The sequence below is a fragment of the Triturus cristatus genome, chromosome 3_1 (genome assembly GCF_964204655.1).
Source record: "Triturus cristatus chromosome 3_1, aTriCri1.1, whole genome shotgun sequence".
NCBI classification, from domain to species: Eukaryota; Metazoa; Chordata; class Amphibia; order Caudata; family Salamandridae; genus Triturus; species Triturus cristatus.
This window is the reverse complement of record NC_140583.1, coordinates 806,278,653-806,303,587: the sequence shown is the minus strand read 5'-3', so window position 1 is coordinate 806,303,587 and position 24,935 is coordinate 806,278,653. Positions and strand designations below refer to the sequence as shown.

At 43.3% G+C, this 24,935-nt stretch overlaps 1 protein-coding gene across 10 annotated transcripts in view; it reads right to left on the bottom strand.

The window, feature by feature from the left end:
• IFT54 (intraflagellar transport 54) overlaps positions 1-24,935 on the bottom strand; it is a 543,753-nt gene that overhangs the window by 287,500 nt on the left and 231,318 nt on the right. For all 10 annotated transcript variants that reach the window (XM_085645129.1, XM_085645127.1, XM_085645123.1 and 7 more), the window contains exon 6: positions 23,592-23,672. In XM_085645129.1, coding sequence (XP_085501255.1) covers positions 23,592-23,672 — 81 coding nt within the window. The remainder of the gene's footprint in view (positions 1-23,591; positions 23,673-24,935) is intronic.

Here is a 24,935-nt window from a genome sequence, read left to right as displayed (position 1 = left end):
TTTTGGGGATAGATGAGAATGTTCATCCTGTGTTAATGGAATATCCCTATATGTCGGATAAAAATTGAACACTAATCTTCATATAGGGAGCTGATACAAGATGAGAGTTGATAGGGGGAGTGGGTTAATATAAGGAATGGAGTTATTACATTGAAAATTATATCCATATACCCACCAAGTAAGGAAGGTGTAGTTCAAAAAGTCTTCAGACACGAATATTTGTAGAGAAATCACGATTTTACAATATGAAATACTCCCCCATCCGTTGAGATCTATAGTGTAAACAAAGATCAATAAGTATATTTTAAGTAGTTTAAAACTTAATTATAAAACGAGCAAGTAATGGGATGGGAACTGATCTGATGCACACTTACATATTGTTATATGTCCTAATCGGTCTCGCGGGGCTACTTAAACCTGAGACAGCGGAGAAATGGCTTGCTTGCCGTTCTGTACGAAGACTTCTACACACGCTTTCTTGCGCAGCCGTATCAGGGTAAGTGGCATTAACAGCACCTAGGGGCCCCTTATAATGCTGAGGGTCGGCGTGGTCTTACCCGGGGTACGGGTTCCTGATTCTGCTTATCTCCTGGACCCTAGGGGCTGTTGCAAATTGGAATAACTTTGGGAATATGGATGGTTTGTTGCTATGCCCTGGTGAATATACAAAATCTCACACCTAGTAACACCATTTTAAGCATTCGAACAATTTGTTAATCAACTATATGCTATATGGTTTTGTATCCTTTCTCTCAACCTATCTTTCTTTATTATAATTTTGCATGCCCCAGAATTATGTGACAGCTTTATGAACTTGATCTTTATTACTTGTCTTGTTTCTCTTTGGTTATATATACATCTTAGTATTTATAGAGGATTCAAATAAGACCAGAAAACCTTTTGGTCAATGTTGGTGTCGGCTGACACCTTCTGGTTTAAGTGATGCTCCTGAACTACACTGTGCCTCATACACATAATATAAATTAAGAAAGAATGGTGGTTTGTTTTTTATATACATACCTGTTTGCTAGCTTCCCATTCCTGTCGTTGTTTTAATTTTTGTATTGCTATGTTTAATGTATATTTTTGTATCTTTGTCATGTTTGTTGTAAGGTGTATTTTACATTTTGTATATTGTATTGTTTATATCTAACAGCCCTGAAGAAGTCCCAGAAGGGGACGAAACGCGTCGGCTGTTTCACGTGCCAAACATCGCATGTCTCCACTGAAAAAAAGAAAAATGAAATAATAAAGGAGATAAAGAAACATTAAATACCAATGTTGGAATGTTCTTTAAAGAATTTGTATGTATATATATCTGTCCGTCACTTTCACGGATATATATCTTTTTTACTGAGTGGTGCATCTGTGCTTTGTTTGAATTGTTCAAAAGTTCCCTCAGGGAACAAGTACTGTGATGGTGGGTACGTTTCAGATAGCACACCAACCCCATAGGTAATAGATGGGTTATTAATAAGAGGGAGACTTCATTAGGTTAGGTGCTTGACACAGAAGGTTCCACCGTCAGGTCTTTATTGTTCTAATGGTATTACACTAGGTCTGCTTCCGCTGTAGACAACACTGTAGTTCCATTACGGATGAAAGCAACTTTGCAAACCTCAATGTGGTATAGATACATACAGTTGCCTCTTAAGTATCTGTGTCAAGATCATACGCAGATCCCTTAATATTTGTGAAAGAGAGAATATTACTCAATTATCAATCCCAAGATCATACATTGCCCCATTAGCATACAGTATGTTTCCCAAGATTGCCAAGTGAGTACGTCTGTAGCTGTGCTCAGATCATACAGCATCTTTTAGTATCTGTTCTGAGGTTGCAATGTGAATCTGTAGTATTTTTTCTAATATTGCTCTTGGATTCTTTTAATATATGCCGCAAGATCCTACAGAAATCACAACATTTTCTGTGCCATATAATACAGGTACCCTTTTGGGCCATGACTGGGAGAGCCCTGGTATTTTACAATTATTGTGAAAACACCTATTTATGCAAAATTCTACTACAAAACATCGACCTTAACATGACATGACATAACATAACAACGTGTATTTGTAAAGCGCACGATCACCCCTGATGGGGTATCTTGGTGCTGAATAACAGATGTTTATTGTTACCCAATGCAGAAAGAACTATTGATGGACAGAATGCAGAACAATGTCATACATTCACCCCAGTACAGAGATCTGGGCCTAAATCCATCGTTTTTTTGCTCACCATGCCATTCCAGTTTGGACCCAGCCATATGCAAATCAGTCTTGATCCTGTGCCCAATGGGAACAGTCCAGCCCGAACTGCCAGGCATTGTTACCCAACTCAATGGTACTCATTTTATCAACCTCAAATCGATGAAAGGATGAGTCGACCCGCTGGGATTTTAACCTGCGACCTTGAGGTCGAACACAGGCCCCTGCAGTTGATGCATCAGTCCGTGAGCCACTAGACCCGGCTAATATTGTGATGGTGAATGTAGGCAAGCTATGTCATTATTCATACTGTTGAGGTGAGAATGGCTTAGCCAACTGACCCATGATGTGCTCTAGTTCTTTTAGTGGCTTGTGATCTTCCTAAAGGTTAATATCCTCAACATTTAAAATGACATCATAGGCTGCTTCCTTTATTTACTTGGATGCTTACCAGACTGATGTGAATAGCAGTTAGTCTGCCATAGGGGTGATCCATATTACCTAGATTTGTAAGTCTCAGTGTCTCGCTACACTAAGCTCTTGTAACAGTAAGAAATCAACACCCGATATCAGTATCAAAGAGGACCCGATTACATGTATGCAAGTTGTACTTAAATCGCGTTTGTATTGCATCCCTCCTTTTGTACAGCGCCCCATTGCTTTACTACTAGTTCTTTTTTTTTCCAACCCCCAAAAACACAGATTTGGAGCTTAGCTGCGACCTATTTGATTTTTTTCATCACCTCAAAGGCAAAGCTATCCACACAGTTCCACACCACACAGCTCAACTCCACACATTTCCAATCCACACCACAGAATTCCACAAAATTCAACAGCAGACCACATAATTAAACTCCACTAAATACCACTCAACACCACAAAATACTATTACACTACACACCATGCTACATAATTCCGCTACACAAATCCACTCCACACAATCCCACAACTAACATTTCTAATCCAAACCACCTAATTCCACTACACACCACATACATGCACTCCATAACACATGGATAAAAGACATTGCCATTGGCCACGCCAACGGCTCTAACTCAAGCAAATGCAAGACCTATTGCTTCATCCTCTCTCTTTCCTTGCTTCTTTCTATATCCTTTCTTCTTTTGTGCGCTCGCCGTTTTCTCTTTTTCATCTCCAAGTTTCTGCCTCTTTCTTTCTGTCTTCCAACCCCCTCTCCTCTGTCCCTCTCTATTTAATTACACAAATTTCATCTACCCCGCCTTTTATGTATCTTGCTTTTCAGAAAGCTTGTATACATTAAGACACTTTAAAGTGAAATGCAAGCTAGTCCCTTCTTAATTGGGAACACATTAATTCAGAATTAATAACTTCCAGACTTATGGCTGCAGGCTATAAAACAATAACCAAAAATAAAACATAGGGAATGGACACATTCCTTACCATTGCTGTTCCATCGGTTGGCTCACGCTTGCTACATATATTTGTGAATTCCAAATCAATTCAGTTATCATTTTGCAACTGTTTTGGGGTTTGTGTGGTTTATTTGAACACTCAACCAGGTTCCATTCCTTCAGGAGCTTATTAATCCAGCTGGAAAATTCAGCTAACAGGCCTTTACATGCTGGAACTTGTAATTTAGTTTTTTCTATTGAGAATAGGGAGGTGGTGTTGTCTAGATAGGATATACTGGAGCCTGACGAGGTAGACTCTTACCCAGGCTTCAATACTTGACTTGCAAATTGTATGACTATGTGGCAAATCACTTTTATATCATTTCCCTCAAATTGCTAATTTGTGTAATGTAAATAAGTAAAACCAAGTTGTACACATGTCTACCCTCCTTCCCATCACACCTTAGATTTACGGCATTGTAGACTGTGAAAAATTCCTCATAGAGAAAGTAGTAACTTTTTTTTAAAATTACATGGCTCTTCGCGGTGCGACTGAAATGCTGCAAGTGGATCAGCTTTTCAGACATTTTGTATAATTTGTGAGTTTGACGGATATATACGGTGATATAGATAAATGATTTCTGCTAACATTTTCCAAATGGGGAATGGCAGCCCTGCTATGTAATTGCGCATTATCTTTTTGGGGATGAAGATGGCTTGGCGAATGGCAACAATTGTTATTGTATAGTTATTCAATCTCTTGCGGCATAGCACCAAGGATAATATGCTGCATGGCTAAACATGTATAATGTCCCAAAGGTGAGATCTATTCTCAATGCCAAGGCTTGTTCATTACGGTCTATATGGTTACAAAGGTAAAAAAGCTGAGTAGTCTGTAAGCCAAAGCAGAATCTCCGGCGAATGTTCGTAGATCCCTGCTGCAAAAGAGCTTAACAAAGGATTTTGGAGATTCCTGATGACTGACTTTATTTACTTTATTGGAAGAACTTTTAAATTCTTCCAATAAAGTAAGTCTTTTGCGGCACAGCCTTAAGTACCACAGCAGGAGAGGGGGAAAGACATCCAATAATAGAGGGACTTTTTGATAGAGGGTCTCATCCCTACAGCGACATTAAGGCAAGTGATGATGGAACTGTGTGAATGTCGTCAAAGGGAAGAAGAGGACCAGGAAAAAGACGAGTAGCACAAGTGTGACAGTGACACCTCAAGAGAATAAAAGGTAGAAAGAGTTAGCCCAACAATTGCTTTAAAGTGGAGATGAAACAGTACTAGTTACATTGGAGCAAAGATCGATGAATAGGGTAGCGTGTGAGATCAGAGATTTGGGATGGTGAGCATATACCAATGCTGTTTACTTTGCCCAACAACATCCTATTAACAAGGAACAATAAGAAGACTCTGGGGACACTGACTTCTCAAACGACTTTGAGGAGCTAGGTAAAGAAGGATGTGATTGGGAAGACGCTAAACAGTGGCCATATGAAATATGTCCAAGAAAACCATAATGGAAGGATCAGGCAGACAAATGGGAGCAAGAGATAAAGGAGAGTAAAAGACAACAAAAGGAAGATAGATTGAGGATACAAAAACAGGCACCTACTACAGACCAGGCGGCCACAGAAAACTCACTGTCTCGGGTGGGCTTCTAAAGATAAAATGAGTCAATTGATAGCTCCAGAGACTGACACACCCTTAGTAAGAGTTACCCCATGAGGGAAGTCCCATTAATGACAACTGAGAAATACCCCATGGACCAAGCGGACTCTAGAGACCTTTACTAAAGATTACACAATTTGCGAGAGAACCCAGACCCATGGTATTCAAGGGTGGAGCAGATACAAAAATTAGGCACCTGGAAAGATCTTGACATCACATTTTCCATAATAGGTGCAACAGATATTTGGGCTAGGGTTAAAATTGACCAGAAATTGCAGTGGCCAACAGAGGGGTTTAGAGAGAGAAACAAATGGTGCACTTCCTCAGGAGTCTTTGGAGCTGCCACAGGAGCTCATGCAATGTTTCAATGATTTGGTAGCCCGCAAACACACTGATTGTTTCAAATTATTTTGGGTAGTTCAAAAGGACAAATCCATTCACTTTTACTATGAGCAGATGAGGAAGGCTTTTAAGGGCCATGGTGGGTTGGAAACAGATGATCCTTTTTCAACTTCTGCCTTGGTGAATGCATTTGTACAAGGGTTGTTCCCCACTATTAAGAAACATTGAGACAACCATTCCTTGCTAATCAGAGGAACCACTTGAAAAGAAATTGACTAATGCTCATATGGCTTTGAGTTCCAACAACAATAAGGGGACCAACAAGAGAAGTAATACAAAGATACTAAAGCTAAGTTATTGGTTCAACAGTTACAGCAGTTTCATAATAAGAATAGGGAATGGGGCTGGAGACTCCATGGAAGCGCACAGGGCTAGAAGGGTGGAGCCTTCAGGGGATGGGGACGGGGCAGAGAGGGGCCCTCAACTCCAGCCCTACCCCCAACCGGACCAGGGATGTCGCATTTGTGGATTTAATGATCATTGGAATAATGAGTGTCTTAATAACTAACAATTTCCATCCCAGATTGAACACCCTGAAGCAACGACATCCCAATTTCTTCCCACCTCCCATCCAGGGCCCCTGTCGGGTAATAAAAAAAAAAAAAGGGGATTATTTTCGTCAGCAACAGAAGCAGATCCTACACCAGATGATGGCTAAAGAAACCTCTGGTGATGATTAATATGAAGCATTGGGTGCTCCAGAGGGGAGATATATGTAGTGGCCCCTGCATTGTCAGTTGACCAGGAGGGTCCTTATTTTCAAGAACATATTCATGGTCATGATGTTAAGTTACTCATAGACACTGGTGCCACTTACTCCACAGTATCAGCTAATACTGTTCCTCACTTACCCCTTTCGGGATGACGAACCCCTCAGTGGGGAATTCAAATGTTGCCATTACAAGTCCTATTAGGCAACCTGTGATGTATAACATTGTCCAATTACGGACAAACATACCTTTGTGGTTTCTGACAAAAGTCCCTTTAATTTGTTGGGTCTTGACCTCTATTGAAAAAGATGAATGCTGTAATAAAATGTTCACTGGATGGTGTGTTCTTTAAATATACTGATGACTATCCGCTTATATCCCAAATGGGTCTACATCACACTGAAGATGAATCTGATATTCTGGATGTTTTACCCAACATTGTACGGAATAATATAACAGTAAATGTTTGGGCTTCAAATACATATGATGTGGGGAGAATATTATATGTCGAAACCTATTCATTTTGTTCTGAAGAAAATGTTGTACAGCCTCGAGTCCCACAGTATCACATTTAGCTGGAGGGAGAGATGGATTTGCAGGAAATAATATAAGCACTGGTCAAGGAGGGAGTCCTGGTAGAAACAGAGGGGAGTGTATGTAATTAATTGATTCTCTTGACATGCAAACAAAGTAAGGATAACTTAATACCCAATTAATGGTGTTTGGTTTAAAACCTCCGTGAGAATAACAAGATAGTTCAACCCAGATTTCCTGTGGTGCCAAAACCCACTACTATTCATACCACCATACTACCATCAGCCACTTATTTTTCAGTCACAGATCTGACAAATGCATTCTTCTCCATTCCCCTACATCCCCATACTCAATATTTATTTTCTTGAGTGTTTCAAGGTCATTCTTTTTCATGGACACAGACTCCCCAAGGATATACAGAATCTCTCTCCCTATATTCACACATATTAAAGGGAGATCTCGAACAACAAGTTTTGGAACGCAGATTGGCACTGCTACAATATGTAGATGATCTCCTTATAGCAGCTGATACGGAAGAACAGTATACACGGGCTACTATAAACTTGCTTAATTTTTTTGCATCTCACTGCCACAAAGCATTTCTGAGGAAACTGCAGTTTTGAAGAAAGCAGGTGTCCTATTTAGGTCACCTGATTTCAAAGGGAGAGGAGAATAGCACCCGAACGTATTTGTGCAATAGTGCAACAGCCTGCCCCCATAACAAGAAGTACGTTCATGCCTAGGGATGGAGGGTATTGCAGGCAATGGATACCAAATTCTGCTAATTTCCAAACCCTACAAGACCTGACACATAGGGATGTTACTGATCCTGTTTCTTGGCTGCAGATACATCAGGAAAGTTTTCAAACTATTAAAAATAACTCTCCAGCATTAGGGAATCCAGATTACACTAAAGAGTTCCATTTATTTACACATAAGCAAGAAGGATGTGCAAGAATTGCAAATGTACCAAGAGACCCTCACGGGTTAGCCAGTACCCCTAGGACAGACGCAGCATATCATTCTACTACTCTGCACCGCTGTCATGCTTCCACTCCCCCTAGCTCTACCATCCTACCCTTTCCACCCAGCTAAACACTTGGTGCACTGGGGCGTGGGAGGTATTGACGAGGTGGTTGCACCCTGTTGTGAGTGGCTGGTTGAGTGGGTGGGACAGGTTGGGGCAGAGAAGGGGAATGTCACGCCTACATTAATAAAGATGTTGTGTACCAGATCTTCACAGTCACGACCTACAGTCTGTACACATTAAAGTATATAAATTATGAACCAATTACTACTGCAGACTAAGGCCTTTGCCACAATTGTAACGGACCTGAGATAGGTTTGACTTGTTGGCATGTATTGTATTGTACCACCATGAGCGGGAAGGATGTGCCCTTACAGTACTCATTTAGGACCATGGAGGTCTTAAAAGATCCTATGCATTTCTGCCTGCCATAGTAGACCCTGTTGCCAGAACCCTTCCCAAATACCTGAGGGCAGGGGCTACAGCTTCGGTGGAACAAACTATCAACAGGGGAAGCTAGTGCATCTTATGCCATGACTATATTACAAACAGTAGTGGAATTGAAATGATAGCCCTAACCCGAGCATGTCAATTAGACAGTTAACATTAACACACAGCCAATATGCATTTGGGGTTGAATACGATTTTGATAGGCTTTGGGAGGAAAGAGGATTTTTAACCTCTAGCAGTGCTAAAATAAAACATGGTACCTTAATTGTGCACCTCCTTGATGCACTGGCCTCACCCAAGCCTTTAACAATAACTGAATGTGACTAAGGAAGCAAAGGTAGAATGACAAAAAGAGGGGACTGAGGTTGTAGGAATCTGGGTGGGATTGAATGGATGATTAGACTGCCTAATGCTCTGGTATATAATTTGCCTCTTACTATCTATGGACCTGCACATTTGGGGTGTGATACCATGTATAGGTTCTCTTCATAATTTTGGTATAAGAAAACAAGTTACTTACCTGTAACTACAGTTATCCAGTATTGGTATCTTTCATTCCCCGTCGCCGAGGCGGGAGTCCCATGGTAAATATAAAAGTAGTGCCAAAAGTAAATAACAGTAGTAGGCTAAAAGAAAAAGCGTAAGGCCTACATCTTAGTAGCCTATCTTTATCATTATAGTAAAAAGAACCAAAAGTTGGTTCCAACCAATCGGCTACCAGCACCCTCTAGAACCTTCCCAGCAGAGGCAGTTCTCCTCAGATTTTCCAAGCACAAGTGAGAAGTAAGTAGGCCAGATTATAGAGAACGGACTCGTCGGGGAGGAGGGTGGGTGCATGTGAATCTATGAAAGATACCAATACTGGATAACTGTAGTTACAGGTAAGTAACTTGTTTTCTTATCCAGTATTGGGGTATCTTTCATAGATGCACATGCCTGAATCAGAGTAGCAAGCAGTATACCAATATACTGTCGTTTGCGGATGGTGGGAGACACGTGCTCATAAACTCCCAAACAGCATCCACAAAGGTTGAAAACATCATAAATTATTATTATTTGTTTTTTTTAAACCAAGCCTTTAAGAAGCAAAGGCTATAGAAAAGACATTATATATAAGTATCTAGAAATATTTACGATTTTAGACATACAAGTCTGTGTATCTGCATAAATATTAAAAGTAATGGAATAATACATAAAAGAGAAAAAGTACCTGAATCTGACCTTAATGAAAGAGATGGCGTAGAACAGCCTGTCCAACCACTGCATCTTCTTGATGCGAAGATTGAAGACAGTAATGCTTCGTGAACGTGTGGACATTTTTCCATGTCACAGCACGACAGATTTTTTTTTTCAGAGTCACTCCAGCAAACAAAGCTGTAGAAGTTGATATAGTTCTTGTCGAATGAGCTTTGACTTTCCTCTGCAAAGGCTTGTTAGCTTTGTCATGGCAGAAATGAATACCAGATGCCAGCCATCTGGCTATTGTTGCCTTTGTCACTGCATTTCCAAGAGTTGCTTGACCATAGGCCACGAACAGTTGGTTGGACCATCTGATGTCCTTAGTTTTCTGTAGGTAGAATTTTAAACAGCGCTTAATATCCAGGGAGTGTAATGCTCTTCAGCTGGATGTTCTTAATCTTACCGGTTCAATCAAGTGAAATTATGTCGGTACCTTAGGGATGAACTTGGGAATTTCTCGAAGGATTACGTAGTCCTGAGTAAACTGCAAAAAGGGCTCCTTGATAGTGAAAGCTTGGATCTCAATAACCCTTCTTGCAGAAGTAAGAGCCAATAAAAGGGCAACCTTCCAAGTGAAGAATTTGAGATCCGCTTTATGGATCGGTTCAAATGGACGCTTGATTAATTGCGCTAGCACTGTGTTGAGTTCCCACTCTGGAGGGGGTGCTCGTACTGGAGGGAAAGCTCGGAAAGTCCTTTCAAGAATAGTTTGACAAGTGAAGACGAGCAGAGAGAGGGAAGTTTTGCGCACTTCCTGAACCTGGAAAGAGCAGCAAGATGTACCTTGACTGATGAAAAAGTAAGCCCAGACTTGGCAAGAGAAAGCAGATACGGGACTATTTGTTCTGCAGGAGCTTGAATTGGATGAATATTATTCGCCTCGCACCAGTAGCAAAATTGCTTCCATTTGAGGCGATAAGTCTTGATTGTGCTCTGGGCACGGGATTTGGCCAAAATCTCACGACAGTCCTGTGAAATGTTGAGGAGGTCCTTGCATTCTAAGAAATCAGGAGCCATGCGTGCAAGTGCAGGGACTAAGGGTCCGGATGAAGTACTTGCCCTCTGTCCCTCGATAACACTGTAGGCGGCGGAAGAAGGCAAATGGGCCTGTCTTGAGACAATAGAAGTTCCTGGAACCAATATTGCCTTGGCCAACGGGTGCAATCAGTATTAAACGGCAACCCTCCAGCTCCATCTTGCGGAGCACCTTCGGAATCAATGGTATTGGGGTGGGGGGAAAGCCTACGCACAAATCCCTGACCATCGCATGGTGAGGGCATTCCCTCTTGATCCCTGATGAGGGAACCTGCTGGCATAGTATCGGCATTTCTTGTTCTCCCTCATTGCGAATTGGTCCAGCGCAGGTTTGCCCCAAGCCTGGAACACTGTTCGCCTGCTCCTGCTCTAGCTCCCACTCGTGACAGTCCGACTGAGATCTGCTCAGCGTGTCGGCCAGGGTATTGTGGAGACCCCTGACATGTTCGGCTCTGTGTTATCTTGTGGAGTGTGGTCCAATCCCACAATTCCTGAGCCTCCTGCGAGAGCGTAGCTGATTTCCTTCCTACTTGTTTGTTGACATAATACATGCTGGTGGTGTTGGTGGTACAGACCAGCACTGAGGAACCCGCAATCCTTGAAGGAACGCTTGGAGAGACAGAAATATGGCGCGGAGCTCCAGTCTGTTGATATGCTGTTGTCTTTAAACTTGAAACCATCTTCCTTGAATCTGCAAATCCTGCAGATGACCTCCCCATCCTTCCATGGACGCATTGGTCGTTAAAACGACGTCTGGAATGGTCTGTAGAAAAGTGAGGCCTTGGGTTAAATTCTCTGTCTGTGACCACCAATGCAGAGAATTTATCATGCGCTGTGTGATCCTGATAGTATCGTCAAACGAACCCATGGCCTGTTGCCATTGAAGGTGCAGTTCTTCCTAAAGAGGTCTCATTTTGAGCCGTGCTAAGGTATGAGATGTATCGCTGAAGAGCACATTCCGAGGAGCGAAGCAAACATTCGGAATGAAACAGACTTTCTTTTTGCAATTAACTTTGCCAACTTCTTGAAGACGCAGCTGGTGGTTGTGCAACAAGAATGCTTTGCACTGGACCGTGTCTAACCGTGCTCCGAGAAAAGGTATGACTTGGAGAGGGCTGTGATTTGCTCTCGTTGAGGGTCAGTCCCAGAGAAGCAAATAGATGTATACATTCCTCTGTGGCAACCTTGGTTTCGTGTTCTGAAGGACCTTTGAGCAGCCAATCGTCTAAATAAGGGAATACTTGTATTCCACGAGATCTCAATGCTGCTGCTACTGGTGCCAAGCACTTCGTGAAGATTCTTAGCGCTGATTTCAGTCCAAACAGGAGCACCTTGAACTGATAGTTGACGCCAGCCACTGTTAAACAAAGATAATTGGGATGTTTGGGGTGGATAGGTATGTGGAAATGTGCGTCTTCCATATCCAGAGAAGCCATAAAATTTCCTTCGTTTAAACAACTTAAAATCTCGGCAAGTGTGACCATTCGGAAACTTTGTTTCTTGAGGAACTTGTTTAGCTTGCGGGGATCTAGAATTGGTCGCCATTCCCCTGACTTCTTTTTGATCAGGAAGAAACAAGACTAGAAACCTGTTCCTTTCTGAGATGATGGAACCTTCTCTATGGCATTCTTGAGGAGCATCGTTAAGGCTTCCTTGAAAAATAAGTGAAGACGAGTGGGAGGGGGACCCCTGGGCGGAGTAGTAGGTGGCTGTTTGATGAATTCGAGGGTTTGGCCGTTGGTTACTAGGTCTAGAACCCATCGTTCTGACGTGATTTCCTGCCACTTGTGAACAAAAGCTGAAACCTTCACGCCCACGGGTAAGGAGTGTAATACGGCTGGTGCCCTGTAAAGATCACCGCTTCCTGCTAGTGTCTCTGCCTTGAATTTGTGATCTCTTCCGACCACCTTGACGAGAGAAACTAGCCGTGGACGATTGGTGGTATGAGACTGGCTGTAGGGCTGTCTATACTGGGATTGATACTGCCTGTTCTGCTGGTTTTGGTATCCTCCTCTTGCTCCTCTGAAATCTCAGCGCCTGTACTGAAGGGTGCCCAATGATCGTGCGGAACCCATGTCAGTCTTTATAGCTAAGAGGGCCTCATCAATGTGCACACCAAACACAGACTCTCCGTCATAAGCCATGTCCAGAATCTTTGTCTGTACTTCAGGTCTGAAAGTGGTGGCTTTAAGCCATCCCTGGCGTCGTAGCACGCAGCTCCTGCAAGCTGACGGAAGTTGGTGTTTACGATGTCCAAAGCGCAATCTATAGTTTCCGATGCAGCACATTCCTCTTCCAACAGAATCTTTCTTGCCTCCTGCCTACGGTCTTCTGGAATGACGTCAATGAAACCCGCCATGTCTGACCACATTTGGCGGTCATAACGGCCGATAATGGCTAGAGAATTGACAGCTCTGATAGAGGCCGCTGCCATGGTAGGGAATGTTTTGCCTATAAGGTCCAGACGACGTCCTTCCTTATCAGGTGGTGTGGTGATAGGTGTTGCAGGATTCTTATATCGCTGTTGGGCGGCCTGTGAATTCACCGAATCTGGTCGTGGGTGACCAATGAGGCAGGATGGGCTGTTGACAGGGGCACAGTATTTTTTCTCTATGCGCTGAAGCACCACCGGAATAGATGCTGGCGTCTTAATGAGCTTAACCTCTTCATTCCAAATATAGTCTATTATAGGCACAGCTCTCGTGATTTTCCTGGACTCTTCCTTGAAATCATGAAGGAAACATTCTGTCTGTTCGACTGTGACTGGCAGCTGAAATCTAGTTGCAGCCCGTTGCATTAAATTCTGGAAGCCCCCCGATGTCCTCAGGGGGATAACGAGACGGCAGAGGAAGAGGCGGCGAAGGCATTGGAATTACGTTGTCATCCCAGGGATCCAGAATATTAGTATTGTCAGGTAATTCACCCTCTTCAACCTCTTCTTCGGAGGAGGTAGTGTCATCTTGCACCCCTTCCGCTTGACCTGAAGGAGGGACCGGTGTAACAGGAGCTTCAGGTTGAATCAATGGAACAGGGACCACCACTGGTATGGGTGGGTTCTCTGGAACTGCCTGTTGCGGGGGAAACCTCTGTCGGTTATCCGCCAGCATGGCCTGTAAATCCTGAATCAGCGTTGGAGGGAGGTGACTCATTTCCCTCTGCCGTACTTTCCTGTGATGGAATCTATGATGTGGAACAATAATATCTTCTTGATAATATTAATCTTGGTATTCGTCATCTTCGTCGTCATCCTGACACGATGTTTACTTCAGAAGGATGGTGAGCTGTACCAAAGGGTCCTTCATCCTCTTTGTCCTCATAGTCATCATCTTCAGCGTAAGTGTCTAGGAGATGTGAAGGCATAAGTGGTGAGATCTTGCTGTAATCTTGTTGTCTTTGAAAAGTTTTAAGTTGGTAAAGACCTGATGACCTAGCGTTGACTGCGCAGGTAGAGCAAACCCAGCAGAAACTGTAGATTGAGCAGGTAAATCCGTAGTCGATGGGCTCGTCATCGACGGGCTAGTCATCGACGGGCTCTTCAATGGTGCCGTCGTCGTCGACAGAACGGCTGTCTTCGTCGACGAGGCAGACGTCGACGGCGTGGGTTTCGTCGACGATGAGATCTTCGTCCACGGCAGAGACTTCGTCGACAGTACTGTCGATGAACTCGACGTCGATATGGTCGTCAACAGTGATTTCGACTTTCTCGTCGACGACTCCTCAAGAACTGGTTTCTTGGTAGAGATAGAGATTTTTGTAGACAGAATAGGCGATTGAATGGCCGTAGTTGAAACAGTGCCGTAGATGATGAGGCAGAAGAAGAAGTCACAGAGATAGTAGACAAAGTAGTCACTGTGACAGATTTAATATGGCTTTTACTTACAGTTTTTGAAGTAGATGCCTTTTTTGATTCCTTGCTTGCTGTGGATGACGGTAACAGCGTTGACCCAAAATAAAGTTTTGGTGACTTCTGTGAAGGGTCAGAAACATCATGGGAAGATTCAAGGTGTTTTCTTTCCTCACTTGAAGAGCTGTCATGGGATCTGGCACTTTTACCGGAAGTAGAAGCTCTGTCATCCTCTTCAGCCGAAGAAGATTTGAGCCATAAGAGCAGTCTTGCCTCTCTGTCCCCAAGGGTCTTGGTAGGGAAGGTACGGCAGATCTTGCAATTTTTTGCCTCATGCTTGGGATAAAGGCAATAAATGCAGTCCTTATGTTGGTCATCCACATGGACCCTCTTTTTATCACAGGTCCTGCAGGGTTTGAAAAGAGCTTTCCTGTCAGACATTCTGAAGAAAAAATAGAAGAACTGAGTGGCACTCAGGGAGACTCCCTTCCACACGACGTGCGGTGAAAATCTGAGGAGAACTGCCTCTGCTGAGAAGGTTCTAGAGGGTGCTGGTAGCTGATTGGTTGGAACCAACTTTTAGTTCTTTTTACTATAATGATGTAGATAGGCTACTAAGATGTAGGCCTTTGGCTTTTTCTTTTAGCCTACTACTGTTATTTACTTTTGGCACTACTTTTATATTTACCGTGGGACTCCCGCCTCGGCGACAGGGAATGATTCAGGCATGTGAATCTATGAAAGATACCCCAAGACTGGATAATACGATCTTTTGAAAGAATGCTGAGACCATATGTCAGAACTGTGGCACCTGTGGACTACGTAATAGTGGTGAGGCAACACCCACAGGATCAGGACACTTTCCCACTCCCAAGGTGCCTTTAAAAATGTCCAGATGAACTTTGTGGAGTTTCTTCCAACACACACATTCAGGTAAGCACTGGTATTGTTCTATATTCTCCCTGCCTGGATTGAGTCTTACGCTACAAAGATGAATGATGCTCTAACAGTGGTCTTAATCTTTACTGAAGGAACTAATCCAGAGATTCGGAGTCCCATGCATAATTTTGTCATTTAACAGCTCAAACTTCGTGAGCAAGGTAGTAGAGTGGTTATTAAAGGCCCTGGCGATAAAACAAAAATTCCATTGAGTGTACCATCCACAGGCAGCAGAAGGACACACGTCCCAACCAAGAGATTGGGTGTTTACTAAGCACTTCCAGCACAATAATTGCCTCCAGCAGAGGTAGAGGACTCTACCCAGATACTGCTGGTTCAAAGCACAGCTGTCAAGTGTGAAAGACATAACAACTGGATTCACACAAGCCACGTGAAGAGTGAGCCTGCACCAACGTGTCAAGAATGGACAGATTGTCTGAAAGATTTGCCGAAAGCAGTGCATACTGACAAGCCCAGATGTAATTTGCATTCAAGACATACAAGGCAATCTTCGGGCCTAACCAACAGTCTTGAAAGACTGGACTCAGAGCCACACAGATACTACTAACCTCTGGAGACTTGTGACTGTGAAGAATGTGCATGGGGATAAATAGAGGTGGATGCTAAGACCTGGTATGTTGTCAAAACCTAACAAACGGTACTGAATACAAGGACTAGAGCCCAACAAAAGCTGGCAACATCAGGAAGAGATAAGAAGACTGGTAGTGCCTACAATGTTCAAAGGAGCAATAACAGTCATAATGTTGATAGGAATAGGACTGATTGTGACTATCATTGTATTTCTTTCACTATTAGCTGCTCACATAAATAATGATGAAGGAAAAGGGCAATTGGGGCAGTAGTGAGCGGTACTTCAACACCATCCAATATTATCCCTTGTGTTTCTGACACCTTATAAGTAACTGTATGGAAATAAGTCAATATTGTGTGTCCCCCATAACGTCTACATCACGTTTATGGACCAGTTACCTTCTTTACCTTGTGATTTATACTTTTACACAACCCTGAGGGTTTAAGGAACTTTTTGGCAGACGTTACCTCCATTCCTATGAATATAAAGGTTCAGAGTACCCCCCTAGCTATTGTGTGAATGTTGTCCTGGTACAAGGTTTGGACGATTGCCTGTTGCAAATTCATCCTTTTGGAATTATTTATATATTTCATTTTGTTTAAATCACCATTTAGCATGTGTAGAAGCCTAAATCTCAATCACTCTGTTCTGGAGGAGCCAATAGTGCGACACTGTTCAATGCTTGCGAAGTCTAATTTCCCTGTAAAATGTTTGTGTGCTCTCTTATTGTTAGCAACCTTTACATACGATGACCTCAGTTAAAATAGGCACATGGAATGTGTGGGGCATTCATACTCCATCACGTTAATATCAAATTTAATCCTACCTCAAACGTCACCACATACTTTTACAGGAAACCCATTTAACTAAACCAGAACTGTCACACTTACACCGTCGCGGACAGTTGTACGCCACAGGAAACTCAGCGTTTGCACGGGGGGCTTTAGAATGGGTTAGACCGGGGGTCCCTTTTAAAGTTACAGACACCAAAAAAGACGCAGAAGGCAGGTACGTGGTAGTAAAAGGTATAATGGACTGCATGCCGATAGTGATTGCTTCACTATATGCACCTACCACAGAACAAGGGGCATTCTTTGACCATATTTCACAGATACTAGCGCCCTGGCATGATATCCCTATGTTGTTGGGGGGAGATTACAATAGCGTATTAGACGCTGTGTTGGACCGATAGTCCCCCCCCCTCCCAGGCACAAATACAATTCACGCCATTAGAGCACTAAATGATTGGGCGGTACAATGGTGCCTGACAGATGCGTGGAGACACCAACATTCGACTGATAAAATATATTCTTATTACTCGGGAGCTCACAGGTTGTATATACACCTGGAAGGTTTTATGACCTCCAATATTTTATTGCTTTATGTAGCCTCAACGCATTATCTGGGGCGGACCCACTCGGATCATAATCCCCATACTTTAGATTTGCAGAGGGAAAATACCAGACCTCCGATCCCAACCTGGAGGCTACAGCCTGATACCCTATTAGATGCACCCTTCCGTGGCTCGCTGGCCACTGCCATTGATCAATATTTTGATGAGAACTCTGGTACGGCCTCTACACTCCAAATAGAGTGGGACGCCTTTAAGTTAGTGGTGAGAGGCCACTGCCTGCATACGCAGGCAGGCATGCGTAAACAGTAAGAGGGTGATCTGCTGAGAATAGAACAGCGGTTAGCCACGATTGAGCATGAGGAGCCTATGGGCGCCGCAGATACCCTGTGCAGTGCGCAAGAGAAGCATTCCCGGCTGCTGGACAGATTACGTTGTCTAAACTACGCCGCACACTCTGAGAAGACCCATCACCAGGGCGACAAGGCAGGCAAGCTCCTCTCATGGTTGATTCGACAGGAGCTGCTGGCTCCACCGGTCACATCCTTGCGTACAATGCAGGGTGCTATGATATATACCCAGAAAGCCATCCATGCTGAATTCACATCTCACTACGATATGTTATATAAATTCCGCACACAGGCCACGCTCACTGAGATTCAGTCCTTTTTGGCAGACCGCACACTACCGCAACTTACTCCCGAGCAACAGGAGGAACTAAATGTTCCCCTCTCGCAGGAGGAAATCAGAGACAGCATATTTTCATTGTCTAATGGCAAGTCACCAGGTCCCGATGGCTTGCCGGTGGAATTCTATAAGGCGTATTCAGACCTCTTACTCCTGCAGTTATTGAATTTATATGCAGCCGTCATAGAAGATTCTTCGCTCACAATCACACAAAATGAGGCGACCCTCATCTCCTTACTTAAGCCGGGTCGAGACCCTCAACTCCTCTGCTCTTATCGCCCCCTAGCACTCCTTAATACTGACTACAAAGTATTTGAATCTGTACTGGCCAAGCGTTTAGCCCCATTAGTGAAGACATTAATTCATCCTGATCAGAACGGATTTGTCCCTACCAGGAGTACACCCCTCAACATACGCAGGCTGTTTCGTGTGCACACATATGCCCCAAATGACTGGCCGCGATCTGGGTGCCTGGTTCTCGATTTAGAGAAAGCTTTTGATTCCCTGGAGTGGTCTTATCTTGCAACAGTACTACGTAAATATGATTTAGGGGAAAGTTACATACAGATGGTAAGTCTCCTCTATCAACACCCTACGGTATGGGTTAAGACCGGGAAATTGATCTCTGACGCCTTGAGGATAAGGCGGGGGACACGACAAAGTTGTCCGTTGTCCCCAGTACTTTTCTCCCTAGCTATGGAGTCCCTGGCGGCGCTGCTCAGAGCCAGTGGAGGTAATTGGGGCATACCATTGGGTGACGGACTGCACGTGGTCTCGCAATATATGCAGATGACCTGCTTCTGTATGTCAGAGATCTACAAGCTATACCTCCAGTCATAGCAGACATTTTCCGATAATCTAAACAATTATCAGGACTTAGAGTAAACTGGGCAAACTCCGGTGTGTACTCTCTTACTAACACGGTGGCCGAAACAGATATTAATATCAATGGAGCCTATCTGGCTTGGTACCCAACCATGTTTAGGTACTTAGGCGTTTACATCTACAGATCCCCCACTGATGTATTTGATGGCAATTTGGGGTGGGCAATAACGGCTGGAAAACACTGCCACTGAGTGTAATGGGTCGTGTCACCTTGACTAAAATGATCCTTCTACCACGACTGCTATTTTATTTCTCAAATCTCCCAGTATATGTCCCTGTCAGGATTCTCCGGAGCTTGGAAGGCATTCTCCGAGACTAGACAAAGGCAGACCGCAGATAGCATTAAGCAAATTATATGCGCCCACAAGCAGCAGCGACCTAGCAGTCCCAAACATGGAATTATACTATCTGGCTTCTCAGCTACAGTGGGTGTCAAAATGGATGAGCGGGAAAGGTCTGGCAGACACTGCAGCTACGACACCGCCATGGCCACAATCCCTGCTATACCACTACTTTCACCCCATAACCCGACTCCCCTGACCGCCTCAGCTGTATGTAGCGTTGGCTCATAAATGCTATCGGAGAAGTCTCTATCTGACTCGTGATACATCTCCTTATGCTCCACTGATACCACTAGTAGGGACCCCAGAGGCAAAGAGAAAGTATCTGAAACTGAATTACTGACATGGCATGCGGCAGGACTAGACGCAGTAGGCGATTTGTATACGGAGGGCAACCTTCACACATTTGATATTATGTCCACGGAAAATGATATTCCTGCAGGCCAATTTCTTCTACATGCAGCCATAGTGTGTACCCTGACGGCAGCCTGGGGAGACATCAAAACTGAGCCCCGAACGCATTTACTCATACAATATCTACACGTAATGGGGGAGGGCTCACATGTAGTACACTGGCTGGTGGAAGCTCTCCTGATACACACACTGAAACCACTGACGAGACTTTGCGAGAGGTGGGCTGCAGACAGGGGACAGCTGTGGACTGACAAGGAGTGGGAAACAATCGTAGCCGGCTCCACATATATACCACGCACCTCAAGATTTAAACTCATCCAGACATACATAATAGATCAATGACTATTTTCACCTTGTTACCTCGGCTTGCCCCAGATGCAAATTGATTGGTGCTGATCTGCTGCACATGCTGTGGTCTTGTACCTCACTACAGTCATACTGGCACGCAGTCGTGGACACATTAGCAAAATGTACCGGGGCGCTCCTACTGTCCAATTGGGAAACCTGTTTGCTAGAGCTAAATCCACGGTCGAAAAAGAACAACGTAGTATCCAGATTCAGAGACCTGGGATTGATAACGGCAAAACGCCTTATCACAAAACAAAGGAAACACACTGACCCTCCAGCACCGGCTAACTGGGAGAAATCCCTTATAATATGGGCGCAAGCCGAGAGCACTACGCTTTACAAGGAGGAAACTGCGGGACTGCGCAAGTACCCGATCGCGCAGGCTTGGGACGATCTTCTCACAACACTCACACGACCAGACACCGCAGAACAAAACTCACAGCCCCCCAGTGATGCTGATGAGGCCCCAGCGCATTAAGACACTCCCCCCCCCATTCCACATTACGTTATGAGCCGCCACCAACCATGACAGGATCGCACGCAGCAATCTGACATCGAGACACCCCCCAGCACACCGCTACCACATAACAAGACTTCGATATTTTTCTTCCTGATTTTGTAATGTATTGAACCTCATACACCCCAACACCTGCAATACAACATAGCTGCCACAAGCTAAAGATGCCGATCTTTTCTTTTCTTTCTTTTGTTATTAGTTATAGTTCACTTAAACAGGCATCGTACTTAGATCCTTGATACAGTCATTGCACAGAGACAAAGAGAAACGTATACAAGGCAACCACATTCATACCCGAGTAAAGATGTGAATGTAGACCACATGTCCACATGTATTAGCTTGTTCTTTATACAAATGCATAAGCTAGTGTTCTCAATATTGTTGGTACATGCTTGTTGTGATGCCAAACAAATTTATAATACGCTGAATCTAATTAAAGAGAAAACGTCAATAAAAAGGATGTTTAAAAAAAATAAAGGTTCAGAGTACCCAGGATGTAGTGGCAATTCCTTTTGTGATGTCATCTATACTAACGCTACCAATATCACTTTGAATGAATTTCAAAACCAACAGATCACAGTAGCAAAAAGTGTAGGGTATTATCCTACTTGTTGTGAAATTTCCAAAACGGAGAACACATCCAGTACAAACTGGGCTATTTTTTTAATTGCTCAGGGGTCCTCCAAAATAGGATCAAGATGAAACTCCAGAGCTATGCCTGGCAAGATTATGAGTATGGGCCCATGTACACCCATCCCAGGTTTTACTTTCTCTCTAATAGCACCTATCCAAACTTTTATATTGGGACAAAAGATGCACCTGTAGGCATGGTCTTCCCATTGGAGGTTCCATGTACAGATACCGAACCTAGAAAAATTGGGTTAGGACGTTTACCAGAGTACTTGTGATGGGGTAACAGACTTGGAACTATTCAAATGGGAGACTATTCAGATACATCCTGGCCTCAATAATTACACTAGGAGGCGTACGAGCGCCCAGAGGAGAATAATCCCAGGAATACTTTGGATGCAAGCTTCAGATACTATCTAATGAGACAATTGATGCTTTGAAAGAAATAACATTAGAACTAGAAAGCATGCGTATATTCCAGGAACAAAACAAATATGCCCTAGATTTTATTCAGGCTCAAAAGGAGAGAACAAGTGCCTTGATTGGAGTTAAGTGTGTTATGAGAGTAAGGAATGGGGAAAGGAATATCACAGCAGCAATAGAGGAAATAACCAACAACCTCAAAAGTCTGATGGATGGAAATTGGAATTTGAAATGTCAGTTGAGTTACGTGCTGCAATGCTTCAATTGCAGAACATTCATTTTATGGTTCAAAGACCTTCAAAGGAAGCGTTTATCTTTTGCTTAGCTTTGAATATTGCTGTCAAGATCTAAGAAATGTCTGCAAAATAGATGCTGTGCAGCCGTTCTCACAGGATTAGCCACTGAAGTTAAGGTTCGTGACAATGGTTTGTTTAAAAGTGCACCCAGAAGCGATGAGTAAGAAAGGAAACCAATAAACTGTTGGTAACAATAAGCAGCAAATTGTTTTAAACCTTCCCGTTGCAGCTGCACCCCTTCAAGGACTTTTGTATCCTTATATAATTTTCTACTGTAATCACCGTTTTTCATTATTGTCGATGTGATTACAAAGGTATAAAAGCTGAGTAGTCTGTAAGCTAAAGCAGATTCACTGTGAATGGTCAGAGATCCCTGCTGCAATACAGCGTAATAAAGGATAATGGAGATTCTATGTCAGGACCGGAGGCGAGGATTATTCTGTACTTTCTTCACTTTATTGACAGCAGCCTTTCAACGTAAAACATTTGAAAAACAACATTACCATGAACACTTGGGAATATAGAAATCAATACATAGACTGTCCGTTCTCTCCACCAATCCGGTAACACCAGCCAGGTCATAGTCCCTTGTTAGTGGTTGTTCCTCCTCTTTCTTCGCTGCTCGCAGCCTAAGATAAGTGTATTCAGTGTCCCTCAGTGTTGTCTGCATTTGAGGCGTATTAGCATTGTTGTTTCAGGCATTGTTCCGCTATACCATTGTTTAATTTGCTAGAGCCAGCACGTTATTTTCCTTATGGATTAATTAAGTACCCCGACGTCTTATTGATTGATTGTACCGTATTTGACTTCGCGCAGTGATATTTCCAGCCTGGTTTATTTTCTTCAGGCTGCCTTTTTCCGACCCCCGCTTCTGGAAGGCTTGGCCAGCCGCGGGAGCGTTTTCCACTCCTCCGAGGCCGTTGCTGACGTGGTGTGGTTTGCGGTGGGGTCCTCAGACAGCCTGAGGGCGCCTGACTGGCATCTCTCTCCGGCAGCTCGCGCTTTGCATTCCGTCCGTTATTGGAAACGGAGCAGCAGCACCGCATGGAGCCTTGAGCCATCTGGAGAGTTACGCCTGTCTGACAAGCAGGTCTGTCCTGCCTTTGGGCTTTTTGGAGGGTACGCCTGTGAAGGGTCAGTAGGGTTTAACCCTCGAGTGATTTGAAACGCTCCTTTGTGGGAGTCTGTATGAGCAGTTGCCTCCCTGTGGGTCCATCTCCCAGACGTGTGCCCTTAAAAATATATTTTTGCACCAGGGGTGCAGGTATAAAAGCTGAGTAGTCTGTAAGCTAAAGCAGATTCACTGGCGAATGGTCAGAGATCCCTGCTGCCGCAGAGCGTAATAAAGGATAATGGAGATTTCCCATGACTGACTCCTCCTTTATCGGTAGACCTTTTAAATTCGGCTTTGACAATCCAGAATAAAAATGGGCTGTACTCTTGTCTGTCGAATACTACAAAGATTATGAGGAAGACACGACAAACAAAACAAAAAATTGAGCACTGCTGTCACGCGAAGTGGACACAAAAGGAGAGTAACAGCAAAATGAAGCAATTAGATTAGCATTGTTGATATATATATATATATATATACACACACACACACACACACACACACACACACAACTTTCTTTGTTGATGATTCCAGGCTTAATTCAAGTTATACTGACCTCTTTGTCGGGTTCGATCCTAGCATCACCTACAGGCCCCTCAAGTGGTCTTTTTGTTGTACTTTCCTCTGAGCTCTTGGACTGTTAAGACAAGCAGACATTTCAGTGTAGGCAGGTAACGACAAATACAAGGATATAGCTATTCTATCTGTCAAATGAATCCTTAACATTGTGCTCTCCATGGAACGAGACCGTTATGTTTGAGCTTGATGTCAAGAAACCTAGATTCAGTGCTTTCTCTACAATCTTCTACTGTAAATTCCTGATACCATGGTACCCTACATCTGCACAGTCCATTTAAGGAAAGTTTTACTTACTTGTCACAATAATTTTGACGCTTGATACCTGTTACACACTGAATTATCCTGCTATTTACTACCTGAACATACAAGGGTCCGTTAGTGTCTTTAAACCTTTTTTTTTTTTTTTTGTTTTTTTTTTTTAAACAAAAAATAATTCACAAGTGCTTGTCTACAATTAGAACCCTTGCATGATGCTGACTGGAACTGCACAATGCCTTTGAATTTATATTAAGATTATCTTGCTTTCAAGCCATTGCCTAGGAAAATGTTCAGCGTCAATATCGCTTTCACCTCCACCAAGTGATGAAAGGGTATAAGCATTTAAATTTTATTAGTATTTATTGTAATGTTGATTTAAATGAACAAAGTGACCTCTGGTGGAACTGTATGACATCAGAGGTTTCATGGTGGGTTTAAAAAAAAATATTTATAGAAGTTTACAACATCCAAAAACAAAGAGACAAGAGTAGAAAAACAAAAAAAGCAAATACAGGATTCATTAATATATAAAGTAGTCAACAGCATGTGTATCAAGGAAAACAGAGTGTTAAGAGCATCTCGATGAGAAAAAGAGAAAAAGGGGAAATAAAATAGTATATGCGACACCAGATAGAAAGTGCATTGCCACGAGGAAAGATGGAGAGGAGAATAATAGGTAATCGTACTGTGAAGCATGCAGCAGGTAAGGTGCCCCATTTTGACAGACATGGCAACTGGAATCTAACAAAGGCCTCAGCAGGGGATCAAAGAGATCAATGTTTGTATGATTACAGTCACATGGTACCCTGCAAGGTAAACATTAGGAGCATTGGGCCCCCAATCCCGCCTCAGGATAAAGCAACAAGTAGTCTTGCAATGGTTGCCATATATTTCTAAGTCTGGAGGTTGGTGGTTGTAGTGTAGCATAGGTATGACTCGTGGTATGGCAGTATATTAAGTCGCGGAGTCATATCCTCGTTGTCGGAACAGTGGTGCTGCCCCAATGTGAAGATATCTGGCACTTGGCCAACAATAGAGCGATAGAGGCAAATCACCAAACTCC